General features: G+C 46.7%; 5 protein-coding genes across 6 annotated transcripts in view; 1 reads left to right on the top strand and 4 right to left on the bottom strand.

Annotated features, from left to right (window-relative positions):
* Positions 1 to 107: 107 nt before the first annotated feature.
* On the bottom strand, positions 108 to 1,503 carry LOC6607466 (probable 39S ribosomal protein L45, mitochondrial). The gene is made up of 2 exons (XM_002032199.2): positions 1,387 to 1,503; positions 108 to 1,319 (listed from the first exon to the last, which is right to left on the bottom strand). Exons 1-2 carry the CDS (start codon positions 1,429 to 1,431, stop codon positions 276 to 278), a joined length of 1,089 nt encoding a protein of 362 aa, XP_002032235.1. The 5' UTR covers positions 1,432 to 1,503; the 3' UTR covers positions 108 to 275.
* Positions 1,504 to 1,691: 188 nt separating this feature from the next.
* On the bottom strand, positions 1,692 to 3,305 carry LOC6607465. Its single transcript, XM_002032198.2, has 3 exons — positions 2,190 to 3,305; positions 1,964 to 2,119; positions 1,692 to 1,909 (listed from the first exon to the last, which is right to left on the bottom strand). The coding sequence occupies exons 1-3, from the start codon at positions 3,303 to 3,305 to the stop codon at positions 1,799 to 1,801; spliced, it is 1,383 nt and encodes a 460-aa protein (XP_002032234.1). The 3' UTR covers positions 1,692 to 1,798.
* A 105-nt stretch (positions 3,306 to 3,410) lies between these two features.
* Positions 3,411 to 6,319, bottom strand: LOC6607464 (ribosome-releasing factor 2, mitochondrial). Of its 2 annotated transcripts, XM_032723708.1 has the most exons (9): positions 6,113 to 6,318; positions 5,886 to 6,048; positions 5,536 to 5,828; positions 5,103 to 5,472; positions 4,823 to 5,045; positions 4,256 to 4,767; positions 3,981 to 4,194; positions 3,773 to 3,922; positions 3,411 to 3,717 (listed from the first exon to the last, which is right to left on the bottom strand). In XM_032723708.1, exons 1-9 carry the CDS (start codon positions 6,249 to 6,251, stop codon positions 3,553 to 3,555), a joined length of 2,229 nt encoding a protein of 742 aa, XP_032579599.1. In that variant the 5' UTR covers positions 6,252 to 6,318; the 3' UTR covers positions 3,411 to 3,552. The 2 variants fall into 2 exon arrangements, with proteins under 2 accessions (XP_032579599.1, XP_032579600.1); XM_032723709.1 differs by lacking the exons at positions 3,411 to 3,717; positions 3,773 to 3,922 and having other exon boundaries at positions 4,102 to 4,189; positions 6,113 to 6,319.
* A 54-nt stretch (positions 6,320 to 6,373) lies between these two features.
* Positions 6,374 to 10,619, top strand: part of LOC6607462 (uncharacterized protein YdcI) — a 5,285-nt gene continuing 1,039 nt past the window's right edge. Inside the window, exons 1-9 of the mRNA XM_032723707.1 lie at positions 6,374 to 6,619; positions 6,678 to 7,172; positions 7,229 to 7,660; positions 7,720 to 8,093; positions 8,152 to 8,434; positions 8,497 to 8,696; positions 8,760 to 8,949; positions 9,007 to 9,237; positions 10,464 to 10,596. Of these exons, the coding sequence (XP_032579598.1) occupies positions 6,462 to 6,619; positions 6,678 to 7,172; positions 7,229 to 7,660; positions 7,720 to 8,093; positions 8,152 to 8,434; positions 8,497 to 8,696; positions 8,760 to 8,949; positions 9,007 to 9,237; positions 10,464 to 10,596 (2,496 nt within the window). The 5' untranslated portion in view covers positions 6,374 to 6,461. The remainder of the gene's footprint in view (positions 6,620 to 6,677; positions 7,173 to 7,228; positions 7,661 to 7,719; positions 8,094 to 8,151; positions 8,435 to 8,496; positions 8,697 to 8,759; positions 8,950 to 9,006; positions 9,238 to 10,463; positions 10,597 to 10,619) is intronic.
* On the bottom strand, positions 8,955 to 10,468 carry LOC6607463. Its single transcript, XM_002032196.2, has 2 exons — positions 9,839 to 10,468; positions 8,955 to 9,790 (listed from the first exon to the last, which is right to left on the bottom strand). The coding sequence occupies exons 1-2, from the start codon at positions 10,405 to 10,407 to the stop codon at positions 9,271 to 9,273; spliced, it is 1,089 nt and encodes a 362-aa protein (XP_002032232.1). The 5' UTR covers positions 10,408 to 10,468; the 3' UTR covers positions 8,955 to 9,270.

Below are 10,619 nucleotides of genomic sequence, written 5' to 3'. Positions count from 1 at the left end.
TGATTCTACATTTTCCATTCATCTTAGAGGGAGGTGAAGAAGAAAAATTATAAACAAAATTCAACGATGACATGAAACTTATACCAGCAATAATCAAATACAACCCATAAGCTTTAAATTTCATCTTTTCAAATAAGCAAAGAAAGAATTCATAAAATAAAGAAAAACAATAACAGTTTTAAAAATTATAATTTATCCCAGTGGCGACTCAAAAAGCATTAGGCAATGTTAACACGCATTCTTCTGAGCCGCCAGGCGGCCCACAAAAAGTATAATCAAATGGACAGGGACGGCTTGGTATGGCTACTCTCCACCGGGGTGGCCAGTTGCAGTTGCTCCTTGGGTTGTTCGCTGACTGAGTCCACCTGTTTGACCTCGGCATCCCCGGCACTCAGTTCCTTGGGTGGCTCCTCTGCATCCTCGATGAGACGATAGGTGATGGGGGCGGGCTGCTTGGCCGGCAACCAGTCGGGGATGATCTTGTCGTGCAGCCGCCATTTGCCATACTCATTCGAAATGTGCTTCTCAAACACCACATATTCCAGCACATCCTTGGTGATGATCTCGCTGCCGTGCATCAGACGACCGAAGCGGTCGTAGATGGCTAACATCTGTTGGCTGTGGAAGCGCACAGTGACTTGAGCGAACTGGTTCTCCTTGGTGATCACCTCCGTCACGCGGGCATGGACAACGCGCGGTGGTTCTAGCGACTGCAGGAACTTCCAGCGAATGGTCTTGTCCTTGACGTTGTGCATCATCTCCGGATAACAGCGTTCGCTGACGAACTCGCGAATCTTGTACTTGTCCTTGGCGGCCATGTGAGTGTGCGCCTGTATGTATATATCCTGGGCCTCGGCGCCGAAATCATCGGATCTAAAGTTTTCGTCGTAGGAACGAATCTTGCGCACGGCCATCAGGCTCTTGGACTTCTTCTCCAGAAACTCGAACTTCTGCTTGGCACCCGATGTTGAAATAATAGACTTCTTGCCGTCGCCTTCGGGAGGGACATAAGCCTCAAAGATGCCGCCCGTGCAGCTTATGTGAAAAGGGCGCTCCATCCAGGGACGTGGCGGCAAGACACCTCGCTCCTTCATCCGGCTGCGCATCTCCTCCTTGGTGATGTCCTCCTGTTTCTCGCGCAGATTGGGCAGATCCATCTTCACGAACTTCAACTTACGCAGGCGCTTGAACTCGGGCCTCCAGTGCTTGGTTTGTCGGTGGCGTACCTGCTGCATCTGGATCAGATTCTGGAGTGGAGAAGCGAGCACACCCAGTCCACCACCAGGAAGAAGTGCCGCCTGCTGCACGCCGGGCATAACCTGGGATATACAATGAAGTCAATGTTAATTGAACTGTGTTCGATGGGCCACCTATCTATCCATGCACCTGCAGCAGTTTAAGACACGATTTGGCCGACGCTAGCTTCTCCATTGTATTTTATTTCTATTATATAAATAGGAAACTCCGCAATAACAAACTTTGGAAGAATGAACGGAAACACACTAACGCGTCCAGGTGGCAAACGTGATTACATCGATAACACATTCGATAAGTTTGGGTAGGTAAACAACCGAAAAACGATTAGCTATAGGTTTTGACTTTATGAATAGTTCGTTACTTTTGCATATTGAAACAAAAGGGTTGAGAACACTATTAATAGTTTAATAGAAAATAGTAAAAGAATCTGAAAATACGCTTGAAGTGATGGTTTAATTTAATAAAACTATAGATTTTGATCAATGGCTGCTTGAATTTTGAAACAATCTGAACAATAGATAAGATATGCCTTTTGGGGGCTTCAATTTCCCTCTTCCTCTTCACCAGGGCCATCCACGCAACTTTCGCTGCAGTCGGGAGGCAGGTCGTCAAGGAAGCGGTAGCCCGCGGCCTTGAACATCTTGGCCTTCATCTGGAAGTCAAAAATTTAAATAGACTCTTCCAGCAGATACGCGCCTATAATTACCATTATCTGCTGGAACTGACAGTCGTATGCGTTGAGGGCAGTGTCCCGCTTTCGCAGCTCGTTTCGCAGCACTTCGATCTCCATTTGTTGACACTGGGCCCGCTGAACGGCACACTTGGCTGCCACCAGTTCCTGCTTCATCTGATTACAACGGCACTGGGACGGGAGAAGGTACGGAGTCCACATTACTAACACTTACTCAGCAGACAGGTGCTGAATAACGTACCTTAAGGATTTCCTCATTGCCCCTAGCCTTGTCTACCTCGTTCTCGTAGTAGTTCTGCATATCGTGCATCTCACACTGCATTTGCTCCATGCATCGGCACTGTTTCCGTAGATTTTCCTCCAGGTTGCATGTCAGACACTCCGCCTCATTGGCCTTCTCCTCTAGTTGGTTGACTTTGCAGCCGAGCTCCTCCAGTTCCTTACACTTCTTGCGCAGGGCATCACGATCGGCTAGAATCTTTTTGATGTTCTCGGCATCCTTGTCCGGCGAGAAACTGCCCTTTCCAGGAGGACCCCTAGCGGCACGACCAGCATTGCCACCTCCACCTCCACCACCACCACCTTCAGAACCGCACTTTTTGGCACAGCGCTTCATGACTTCGTCCTCGAACTCACGCAGTAGCGCCACCTCCTTACCCAGGTCGTCGATCTTCTTCTGCAGGTAGGGTATGTCGTTGCTCTTTTCCGGATCGATTTTAATGCTATCCATCTTGCAGCGCTTCGATTGTTTTTCGAGCAGCCGCTTTAGATTGGCATTTTCAGCCTCCAGGATGTCGTGTGCCTTGTTCATGTCGTCAATGGCCGCTTGCAGACCGTTCAGTTCCTTCTCATCCTGCGGAGTTATCTTGTTGTCATCGGCCAGTTGCTTGATTTTCTTTTTCAGAGCCTTGCTCTTCTCGGGGTCATAGCGCTGGTCCATAATCCGCTTGATCTCGGCGGTCTCCTGGTTGGCTGTCCTCAATTTATCATCAGAATCGGCCAGTTTCTTCTGCAGAATATTATTCTTGATCATCAGATCCTGCATGCGACCAATTGTGTCGTCCGCGGCATTTATTAAACTGTCGCCCACCACCAAATTACTGCCGTACTCATCCTCCGGACCCAATGGAGCAGATCTAGCGGTAGGCTCGACACCACGGTCCTTCTTTATCGGGGAGTTGCAGGCCACCAGGTCGGCCACGAACTGTGACTTCCTTTCCTCGTTTGCTGACCATGATCTGTCGTCGACTGTGGATGGATACCTCTTCAGTTTAACACACGCATCGACACACTCAAATTCGTATGTCTCATCGTTGAAAGGCACGTGAAAGAACTCTTTTTGTGTGGAGAACGCCATGAATTCGCCTAGTGCTTAACACAAAACCAACTAATCTATCAAACGAATTTACAAGACTATTTAAAATTGCTTGAGGGTCGGTCTTGGAAAGTGATCAACGGAATATGTATGGGTACGACATGTATTGGATCACAAAAAATATCTATTGCTAGACACGTAAAAATTTACATATTTGTCTGTCAGTCGGGCCAGTTGTTAACTGCTTACTAGACTACAATTAGTTAACAGTTCTCTTAGTCGACAAAAATTATTCAAGGCCCTGTGCTCTGCGCTCCGCCAGCGATTCGTCCACGGAATTCATGGAAGAGAAGCCACACGGTTGCATCGTCATGCTGCCTGTGCCGGAACTTATCGTGCGTAGGGCACTCGAGTAGCCGGAGAGCTCTGCTAAAGGAGCATTCACCAGAATCATCTAAAAGAAAAACCTTTACACGCCTTTCAAAGTTATAAACTTAGCCAGTGGTTACCTTATTTCTTTCCCCTTTGGGTAGGACATCGTTTATCAGTGCTCGTCGTCGTGAAAGATCAGCTATAATTCCGGAAATACGTTCGCTAGGCGCCACAATTTGAAGGGCCATAATGGGTTCCAACAGCCGGGTGCCACTCGTGCTCAGTAGCTGTGAGTTTATATATACAATGTAAACGAGTTCCAAGAAATAATACGATCTTAGCTACCTTTTGTACACACTGAGCTGCAGTGGCCATGACAAAAGAATCAGCAGTGCCGCGTCCAATAGTTGCGTTATGCAGACGAATCTGAGTCTCCACAACCTGCCCACCAACGCGAGGTCCTCGCTCTAGGGCGCTGATGGAGCCCTTCCGCAGAACTTGAAGAATTCTCGGACGCAATGTGTTGAGATTTGGCAGGTTTTCTGGTGACTTATCTAAACTTTTGTGGAAAAACACATTTAAGTTTGATTTCATAGGAATTTCATAGTGTTCCAAATCACCTGAACAACTCGGCTTGATTCTTGACCACCTCCAGTGTTATACTGACACTCTGTTTGCTGCCGGCTATTTCCTTTTCCACACTTTGCGTGGTTAACGCAGGTGCTTCAATTGTTTCCTTGTACGCAATTTGTAGAGGACCGAGGTCAACGTCGATTTTGTAATCGCTCAGGATGCGCGATTTGATGATGTCCATGTGCAACTCGCCCATGCCACCGAGTACTGTTTGTCCAGTAACTGAATCGTAACTCACACGCAGACTAGGATCCTCCCGCTGCAGCTGCTTAAGTGCCTGCTCCATGGCCGTTTGCGAGGATACACTGGGAGGCTCGATCGAACAGAAGTACACGGCATCTGGTATTTGCGGGTCGATAGCAAACAGCTCGGCTGACTCATCCAATTCGTCATCTTCCTCGGCTTTGGACGCAGTATCGCCCAGGCTTTGCTTATAGCGCTTTTGTGCATTCTTCAGCGCAGACTGACTGGAGGTCAGCAGATCTCCTGTTACCGTGGACTAAAAAAATATAGTATTTAATCTTGTTTTATTATTTATATTGGGTGCGGCTTACCTTCAGACCTGCACATATTACCACATCTCCTGATTGCACAGCGCCGACCTCTCGATATTCGTCGGCCAATGGCTCATACAGCTTAGACACAACTTCTGCCTGTCCGCGAGCGGATATCAGACGCATGCCTCGTTTTATTTCACCTCTTAGAATCCTAACTAGGGTTAATGGACCACGTTGCTTATCGTGTACAATTTTGAACACCTTGCCAGCCACCTCTGTTCTGTGAACCACTTCAACTTAATATGAAACAATTACTTATTTCCGAATAAGTACTCACCCAAAGCAGTCGTAGATTTGGTTTCGTTCCTCGGGTGCAGGCAGGTAAGCGTTGACAGCGTCCATTAGACGCTGTATGCCCACATTTTTGTAGGCGGAGCCCAGCAATACGGGCACTACCTTCTGCTGGGCGGTTGCCCGGCGAAGAGCTCTTTCGATCAATGCATTGTCCACATTGTCAAAGCTTTCTGTGCTGATAACCACATCGGCCAATTCGTCATCTAGTCCCGACAGTTGATCAATCAGTTCATTCCGTTTTTCCTGCAGCACGCGCAAATCATCAGAGGGTTCCAGTTTGACATTTCTGTAACTGCGTCCCAAGTCCTTTTTCTGCCAGCTTAGCCGCTCCAGGGTGATCACGTCATTGATGGCTAAAATTGGCGGAGCTTAGATTAGCTTTCCAAAGAGTGCAGACAGAGCAATATATATAATACCTAATACCCCATCATCGTTTTTCACGGGGTACTGTAGGCAAACGGGCTGCGTTTCTAGCTTATCCTTCAGATCGCTAACGCACTTTTCAAAGTCCGCATCAGGACGATCCATCTTGTTGACAAATATGAGACGTGGCAGCTTGTGCTTGTCCGCCTGCGACCACACGGTGACCGTTTGGGCCTCCACGCCAGCTGTGCCATCCAGAACAACGACCACACCATCCACGGCATACAAAGATTGCTCAACCTCCATGGTAAAGTCAATGTGTCCGGGTGTGTCCAATAGGTTGATGCTGGATTAAATGGTGTTAGGAGTTAGGGGCAAGCGAAGTAACAAGCGAAACTCCTACCGGTGATCATTCCACGGAAATGTTACCGCCGAGCTGCAGATCGTTATGCCGCGTTCGCGCTCCTGGGTTAGGTAATCGGTGACCGTGTTTCCTCGATGAACTTCACCCAGAGCTCTGGTCTTGCCAGCATAGAACAGCATGCGTTCTGTTGTCGTTGTTTTGCCTAAAACAGATTCATTGATCAATTAATTTTACGTAGTATTCAAATTTGCAGAGCTCCTACTCACCTGCATCGATATGCGCCAGAATGCCTATGTTCCTGATCTTGCTGCTATAGCTACGCTTCCAGATTTGATTGGAAAGATGCCATAGCCATCTGTTCCTTTGTTTTGGACCGCTTTGCCATGCATATTTCAGCATTTTCATTAATAAATGAATAAAAATGGAACCAAACTGCCAAATGAAACCACCTTCAGCAGCTGTTTATTTTTTTTCGTTATCGATATGTGCCGCTAACAGCTGTCACTCGCAATCGAATATTTGCGAATTTGCGCCCAAAGAGGGCACGAGAAATTGTTAGGCTCATTAATTCCAATATTGTGCTTATTAAACATAATCTTAAGAATAGATTACAACATGTCGAAACGACCTCGACGCGTTGCATCCACAAAAAAGGTAGTAATTGAAACCTCCGACTCAGATGAGGAACTGAACCTTACGAAAGACGACGATTATAGGCCGCAGGAGACCAAGAGTCATAGGATAGATCGCGCTGCAAGCGTGCAGACCGACGTGTAAGTCATACCCTTATTATCCTCTAAAGGATAATATATTCACCCCATATCCTTCCAGGACCAAACGCCAGCGCTTTCCAACATCCAAAAAAACAGCTGCTGAGGGACCAGCTCGCAAGAAAAAGCGGGGCGACAAAAAAAAGGAGGACGAGAATGCTTGTCCCAATGAGAACAATCCGGAATCGGTAGTCCAAGACACACCTTCAACTACAAACCAACGTAATGGAGCCGAAGGCACTGAACACAATTCAGAAGCTCCGGCTCCCAAGAGAAAACGCGCCAGAAAAGATAAAGAAGACTTAAAAGCGGCTGCCAATGAGACTAATCCTGAGAAGGAGGACGTTGTGCCCGCAACAGCAATGACACAACCAAACGATGTTGTAGCCAGCTCCCCCCACAACAAGTCTTCCACTGGACGCAGTTCCTTCTGGGAGCGACGAAAGGTGTGGAACATCCACGAGCTGCTGGCCGAAACTGAGAACATACAACCGCAGGCAGCCCGAAATATTGTAAAGCTCTTCGAGGATGAAAACACCATACCTTTTATTTGCAGGTACGCTTTAATTGATATATTTATCTTCGCATTGATATTTATGTGTTTGCTGACAGGTACCGTCGAGATCTGGTGGATCACATTGCTCCAGATCGCCTTAGAGATATTCGGAATACGTATACAGAGATCGTCGATTTGCGGAAAAGGGCTGAGAATATTATCGGTAAATTGCAGCGCGAAAACATCATGAATGCGGAAATTAGAGAGGAGCTAATGTGCGCCAAGACAAACGAAGAACTGGAGTTCCTTTATGCACCCTATAAACCGGCCAGCAAGGGCACTTTGGCGGAACGCGCCAAAGCTTTGGGCTTGGAGGTGTACGCCGATTGTTTGCTGTACGGCTCAGCACCTAAGGTCAACCTTTCTGAAATTGTGGACCGCCGAAACAAGGCTTTGGCTACGGAGGCACTTGTGATGACTGGAATCTGCCAAATTATTATTCACAACATCAGCAAAAACACAAATGTTTTGGAGGAAATACGCAGACTGTAAGCTCTTGTACCTAACTAGGAAGTTTCTATTAAAATTATTTGCTATATCTTTCTAGGCAAAACGTGCACCGGGTATTCCTGATGTGCAGCAAGACCAAGGAGGCGAAATCGTCTACATCTAGTTCTTCTTCTAGTAAAGCAAGCTCCAGTAAGGGATCCAACCGAAGTGCAGACAAGAAATTGGACAGTTCAAAGTTTGAGAATTATTTCAACTTCCAGGGTGATGTTAGAACTATAAAACCTTATCAAATGTTAGCCATCAATCGCGGGGAGAAGCACAAATTTCTTTCTGTCAAGTTAGAAACGAACGATTACCTTAAAAGAGATCTTATGCGCTATATAACCGATCAGTACATGAACCAAGGCTTGCAATATCCTTTAAGAAGGGAGGTGTTCACAAAATCCTTAGAGGAGTGCTACGCAAAGAAGTGTAAGATATGGAATGTACTAAAACTCCATGCGGTATGTTAATTAATTACTAATTGCAGTGCAGCCTTTGATGTGCAGGCAGATTCGAGCCGATCTAAAAGAAAAAGCCACAAAGGCAGCCATCGATGTGTTTGCAAAGAACCTGAAGCAACTACTGTTGATGTCTCCCTTGAAAGGCGAACGCATTTTGGGCATAGATCCTGGTTTTACAAATGGATGCAAGCTGGCGCTTATATCCGAGACTGCTGATGTGCTGGACACGGGTGTTATTTATCCTCATGGTGCCATGTCAAACAAGCGGGCTGCTGAACAGAAATTGGTTCAGCTTCTTTCAGATCACAAGTATATATATTTTGAATTCGATTTGCAGAGCTATTAATATATCCTTTTTGTCTTTTCGAAAGCTGTAAAATTATTGCCCTTGGCAATGGTACTGCCTGTCGCGAAACTGAACAATGGCTATCTGGTATGTTTCACGCCGGCGTTCTGGACAGCAGGGTCATTCGCTACAGCATCGTTAACGAGAATGGAGCATCTATTTACTCCTGCAGCGATGTGGCCGCCAAGGAGTTTCCCAAAATGGATACAAACGAAAGGAGTGCAGGTTTGGACGAAGATCGAATTAAAAGAAACACTTTTATAAGTTTACCAAACATATTTTGTATAGTGTCCATAGCGCGTCGTTTGAACGATCCGTTGAGTGAATATGTTAAGATAGAGCCCCGACACCTGGGAGTTGGTATGTACCAGCATGATGTTTCTGAGAAGATTTTGACCGCATCGTTGAATGACGTTGTGTCCGAGTGTGTCAGTTATGTTGGCGTTGACCTCAACACAGCCAGTCTAAGTGTACTCAAGTAAGTGTGATCAAGGATCCAATAAGTTATATATTGTTAATTTTCCCCACCATATAGGCACATTGCTGGTCTGTCGGAAAAGAAAGCGGAGAAGGTCATTGAGCATCGTACGCAGAAAGGACCATTCAAGACACGGAAGGATCTGCTCTCCGTGCGAAGCATAGGTGAGAAATCGTTTGTCCAGTGCGCCGGCTTTGTGCGCATCGAACCCCTAAGCGTTGGAGGACAACTAAAGAATCCCTTAGATTGCACTTGGGTGCATCCTGAGAGCTACAACGTTGTGGAAAGGTAAGTCCTATAAATGATTATTATAAGATGAGACTAATCCCCCTGATTCGCCGCAAGCCTGGCCTTCTCATCCGCTGCCCTCACTAACAAGGAGGTGTCACTGGGGGTCACAATGTCACTTTCGTGTTGCGTGATGCCAGCTATGTTCTTTGGACAATCGTCATCAAAATTCTTAAGATTTGTAACATCTTCGCTAGATTCCATTTGACACCAGCATGGAAGGTATGGCTTCAAGGGATCCTTCTTGTCGCACCGCTTGCAAGTGCAGTTCTCTATGCCGGCGCTCATGAATGTCCGGAAGTCCGTCTCCTGACTCAGAAGCCCCAGATAGTCCTCTATAGAGTGCTCTTTCATAGGGTCCATCAGTTCCGCCCACGTCTTCAGCTTCACAATCACGCCAAAGAAATACGTGTTTAAATCCTCGATTATTTGCAGCACCGAAACGAGCTCTTTCAAGAATTTACTATCTAAAGACCGGTCCAACCTGGCTACGCGTTGATCTAGCTCCTTTTTTGACTCACTCATGTCCAGGTATAAATTGCTCAAATCGGTGCTAAAAAGTTAAAAATTAGCAGAGGATGTGTATTTTAAATAGACTTACTTGGACTGATTGACGACATTGTAGGCTCTCTGGAACTCGCAAAGGGCTCGCTCTTCGGTCATCCGGCTTATGTACTCGGGATAAGTCTTGGTGCATCCGGTCGAGCTGGCCAAAATGCGATATCGCACTCCATGGTAACGCATCTCCTTAACCTTCTCAATCTGGAATGGTTTGGCCTGTTCCAGCTCATTCTTTAGGGCCTTCATTTTCTGGTCAACAACTACAGTTTGCTCGTGCACACACTGCTCAAGCCTAAAATCGTAGCGGGAGTAGATATTCTCACAGTGCTGGAAGGTTGGCTTCAGCAAATGGATGGGAATGGTCGATCCCCGGCACGGTGGCGGAAGCGGACGACGCTTGTACCGCTCCGGCGGATACTCCCAGCAAACTCCAAAGCGGGCTTGGTCCTGTACATTGAGCGGATGCTGCCAGCAGGGCTTGTATTTCAGCTTATCGTTGTGGCCGTAGAATGCTACCTTTCCACACGCAACATATCGCAACTTGGCTGGTGGCACACTTGGAGGATAATGCCAGCGTTCCGCATATTGCTGCTTTAGCTTGGCAATCATTATAATGGAAAATTTGAAAACTGAACTCTAAAACCAAATACTTTTTGTGCTTTCAGTATCGTCGGAGAATGTGACTTAAAGCTGACGGATGTGGGCAAGGCTAGCTTTATAGCTAGCATCAAGCAGTTTGCCTCGTCTCAGCCGAATCTCGATCGCATTGCCAAGCAGCACAAGCTGCCCATGGAGCGGGTAAGTGCCATTTAACCTTTTAC

Source organism: Drosophila sechellia, chromosome 3R (genome assembly GCF_004382195.2).
Source record: "Drosophila sechellia strain sech25 chromosome 3R, ASM438219v1, whole genome shotgun sequence".
In the NCBI taxonomy this organism is placed as follows: Eukaryota; Metazoa; Arthropoda; class Insecta; order Diptera; family Drosophilidae; genus Drosophila; species Drosophila sechellia.
The sequence above is the reverse complement of the archived record's forward strand: the minus strand, read 5'-3'. Positions and strand labels throughout refer to the sequence as shown.